Raw genomic sequence first — 4,272 nt, 5'->3', positions numbered from 1 at the left:
TATAGCTCCAACTATTGTAATTTATAAATATGGTTAATATTATTAACAATTTAATGAAATATTTAAAGGATTTATATACTAATAATAAAAGAGGCCACTTTCATCAGTAAAATGAAAATATAAATTAACATGGCGTGTGTTTCTACTGGTGGCATTTGTTTACTGGTATCATATAAAATGTATAGTAGAAATATAATTGTAAGAAGTACTTTTATTTAATATTTATTTGAGGCTACTTATAAGGTATGAAGTCTGTAAATTATGTTTGTCTCTTATTAGATTATAATTAATTTGGAAAATAATAAAATTTCTTATAACCAACATTACCAAAACATCAACACGTTGGTATATATATACATAGAGTGGAAAGACCTACTATCTTCTACATTATTTTATTTATCTAGTGAGGAAGGAATATAAATTACATGATTCAAAATTTATTGCACATTCCCACTTGCCAGTAACTTTTCAATTCTGGATGAATTCTTGTGTATCACTATCTGAGATCTTCAATTTTGTCTTGCTTTTCTTTATATCGGAATCCAGCTGTTTTATCTTTGTATGAAGTGGTAGCAGAGAATCATCATTGGCCCTGAAATGAATAATTTTGTTATTAGTTAAAAAGTAGCTTTTTTACAATGAATGCTTTTGGTCTTTACCTAATGCTTACGTTTTTTGTTTCAAAAGCTCCTTTGAAGTCTCTTCATATGTTTTCGTCCACTCTTGCAACTCCTGACGCATCACTTCCACATCTTCCTGTATGTGGTCCAACAGTTTTCCTAAGGGATTAGCGGCACGCGACACAGCTTGAATATTGAATCTTACTAGCTCCATCTCCTGATTAGATGCCTCCCTCGCTTTTGAGCACCAAATTGCCATTCCTGCAATATAAATGTTCTACGATAATTACATAAAATCTCTCGTTTTTAGGGTTCCGTAGCCAAATGGCAAAAAACAGACCCTTATAATTTCGCCATGTCTGTCTGTCTCGTCCGCGGCTTTGCTCAGGGACTATCAATGCTAGAAAGCTGTAATTTTGCACGAATATATATAAGTAAATATGCCGACAAAATAGTACAGCTAAAAAATAAAAATAAAATTTTTTTTTAGGGTACCCTGTAGTGTGGGTAGGGCTTGCACTATCCGGTAACTTTTTATTATCCGGATATTTCGGATATTTGAAATCTCAGTATCCGGATATCCGGTTATTTTGAATAATTTGAATAATTTTCCAAATATTTAAAAAAACGCTAAAAACAATTTTAATTTGTTTCATCAGACGAATCGTGTTAATTAACTTAATCACTGATTGTCTTATACGCACGTAAAAATCATTATTTTGTCACTTTAATGAGTGAAATAACTTAAAAACACTTTATAACTTCTCTGTCTCCTGCTTGTTGTTATTTTGCCTTACGGACCAAGAGCCCACGACAGCCAGACCTTCGTTATATTTTAAAGGCTGAAAGTTTTTTTTATGCAAGGTGTTAATTTTTAATATAACTGAAAACCGGAAAGCACTTTGCTCAGAAATACTCAGAATCGAGAGTAGATTCGATTCATCATGTCAGCCGAAAGACGTCCACTGCTGGACTTAGGCCTCGCCCAAGGCTCTCCACTCAGACCAGTCTTGTGCTTTCCGCATCCAACGCAATTCAGCGATCTTAACCAGGTCGTCGCTCCATCTTATTGGAGGGAGGCCTACCGACGGCTCGTCTCCGCGGACGACATTCGAGAACCTTCTAACCCCATTGGCCATCAGTCCTGCGAGCACGCTCACTGCCACTTCAGTTTCGCAATTCTTCGGGCTATTTCGGTAACCTTAGTTCTACTGCGGATATCATCATTTCTGACTCTATCCCGTAGAGAAACCCCGAGCATAGACCTCTCCATAGCCCTTTGAGTGACTTTGAGCTTCCTAATGAGGCCATCGTTGGCGCCCACGTCTCAGATCCGTATGTCATCACTGGCAACACACACTGGTCAAAGACTTTTGACTTCAAACACTGCGGTAATTTGGCCGAAAAGACACTGCAAAGCTTCCCGAATGCTGCCCAGCCGAGTCGGATTCGACGAGTGATCTTTTCTCGAAGTTAGACCTACCTAACTGAATCGTTTGTCCCAGGTATACATAGTCGTCAACAACTTCGAGCGCAGAGCCTCCGACTATTACGGGAGCTGGCACAACATTAGACATGACTTTCGTCTTGTCCATGTTTATTTTTAAGCTAACTCTGCTGAGGTCAGCGAGCATAGCACTGAGGTCCTCCATAGTCTCAGCCATGACTACAATATCGTCGGCGAATCGAAGGTGAGTGAAGTACTCCCCATTATTGTTAATGCCTCGTCCTTTCCAGTCCAGAACCTTAAAATCATCTTCCAATCCAGCGGTGAACAGTTTCGGAGAGATCACATCTCCTTGTCTGACCCCCGCTGCAAAGGAATAGGCTTCGTGCTCTGGTCCTGTAGTCGGACTATAACGAAGGATTATAACGATACTATAAACGAAGGTCTGGCTCTTGCGGGCTCTTGCTCTATTATAAGAATAAATAACACAATACAATACAAAGCGTATTGTATTGAACACCAAAAAACATTCATTATAAAATGAAATCAGAACATAAAAGGTAGGGTAGGAGACGAGAAAACAGGGGTCTAATCGCTAAAAAGCGATCTCTTCTTCTACCTTCTTATTCGACCTGACGATGTTATCAAGAAAAAAGTGATCGAAGCAGGTGTGTGTAATGTAAGGTAAAAAATATATTGAAGATTGAAAAAATACATAAAAATATAATAAATATTAATAAATAAACACATACACATTTACCAAAAATTCATCATCGCCACTACCAAACAAGATGTTAAGAATGAACCTAACTAATAAGTATTGCATGTAAACCTCCTAATACAAAAAGAAATGTATCTGTGTGTATGCATACACTACACTAACCTCTCACAATGCGCGAGCGCGCGCTTAATATCAGATATTCGAATTATCCAAATTATCCGGATAATGAAGAGCTTCCTATCCGGATTTGAAAATGGGCGGATATCCGGATAATATGGATATCCGGTTATCCGGATTGCAAGCCCTACGGATAATCGTTGGATAGGTCTTTTTAAAACATTAGGGGGTTGCTAAAACGATTTGTCGATTCAGTGATTTACTTGCAAAATATTCAACTTTAGTGCAAAAAATGTATAAAAGTGTGACTTATCAATGTATTCATATCAATGTATCCCCCCCTCTAAAATCTAAAACCGGTGGTGGAAAAAATTTGAAAATCATGATGGTAGTAAGTACTTATATCGAACTTGCAAGGAAAACTATAATGGTTAAGTTTTCTTCAGAATTATTAGTAGTTTAAGACTAAATAGCAGCCTAAGGTGGTTATCTATTGTTTGCCTGAAAGTATATGCTATATTTCATTTGTCCGAAGTTCATATGCCCGAAACTTAATTTGCCCGAATGTTTCGTTACTAGAAAATTTATTTGATATATCTTATTTTCCCAAAAATTAAATGCCATTTTGATACGAATTATTTTGATAATAATATTTCCATATTATTAAGTGCAATAATATTATTTAATAGAATATTCAAACGCTATACTAAATGTGTTATTGACAACTTACATTACGATTATTGATTAAAATTGTTTTGTTCTATTACTAATCTATCTAAATTTTTTAATTATCCGGGCTGCTTATAAAAAAACCTAACATTCTAACCTAATCTATCCGAGTCGCTTCTGCCCGAACCGTCTTGCTCGCTCACTTCGCTCGCTCGCGCAAATCAAATGCCGCAATTCTAACCTAACCTAACCTTTGTGGGTAAAATGTACATAATTCAAAGGCTTGTTTGACGTGACGTCGATAATCACCATTTACATGGATGGCAAATGACATATGGCATGTGATACTTATGGATTACATGATTATTAAAAATGAAATTACTTAAAACATTAATTTTATGGGAAACAAAGATTCTGTCATTTGAATAATAATAATATGGTAAACAATGAGTAGTGTAAATGAATTTATAAGAACAAATTATGGCGGTTGAATATGAAAATCGGGCAAATTAAATTCGGGCAAGTAAAGGTATACCGCCTAAACTTGGAATATTTCCGTACAAAATACGAAATTCTTAGAAAAATATAACTTAATTTTTTCGTAATGATTACGGAACTATATTTCGGGCGTGTCCGACACGCTCTTGGCGCGGTTTTATGAATTAAGTAGTGTTTTGGACTTACAATCTCAGTCTTGC

The 4,272-nt window shown here is 36.1% G+C and overlaps 1 protein-coding gene across 1 annotated transcript; it reads right to left on the bottom strand.

Moving 5' to 3' along the window:
• Positions 1-468: 468 nt before the first annotated feature.
• LOC141428582 (TRAF3-interacting protein 1-like) lies at positions 469-1,036 on the bottom strand. Its single transcript, XM_074088589.1, has 2 exons — positions 671-1,036; positions 469-592 (listed from the first exon to the last, which is right to left on the bottom strand). The coding sequence occupies exons 1-2, from the start codon at positions 877-879 to the stop codon at positions 469-471; spliced, it is 333 nt and encodes a 110-aa protein (XP_073944690.1). The 5' UTR covers positions 880-1,036.
• Positions 1,037-4,272: the final 3,236 nt, after the last annotated feature.

Source organism: Choristoneura fumiferana, chromosome 6, assembly GCF_025370935.1.
Source record: "Choristoneura fumiferana chromosome 6, NRCan_CFum_1, whole genome shotgun sequence".
Lineage (NCBI taxonomy): Eukaryota > Metazoa > Arthropoda > Insecta > Lepidoptera > Tortricidae > Choristoneura > Choristoneura fumiferana.
This window is presented reverse-complemented; position numbering and strand designations above follow the sequence as displayed.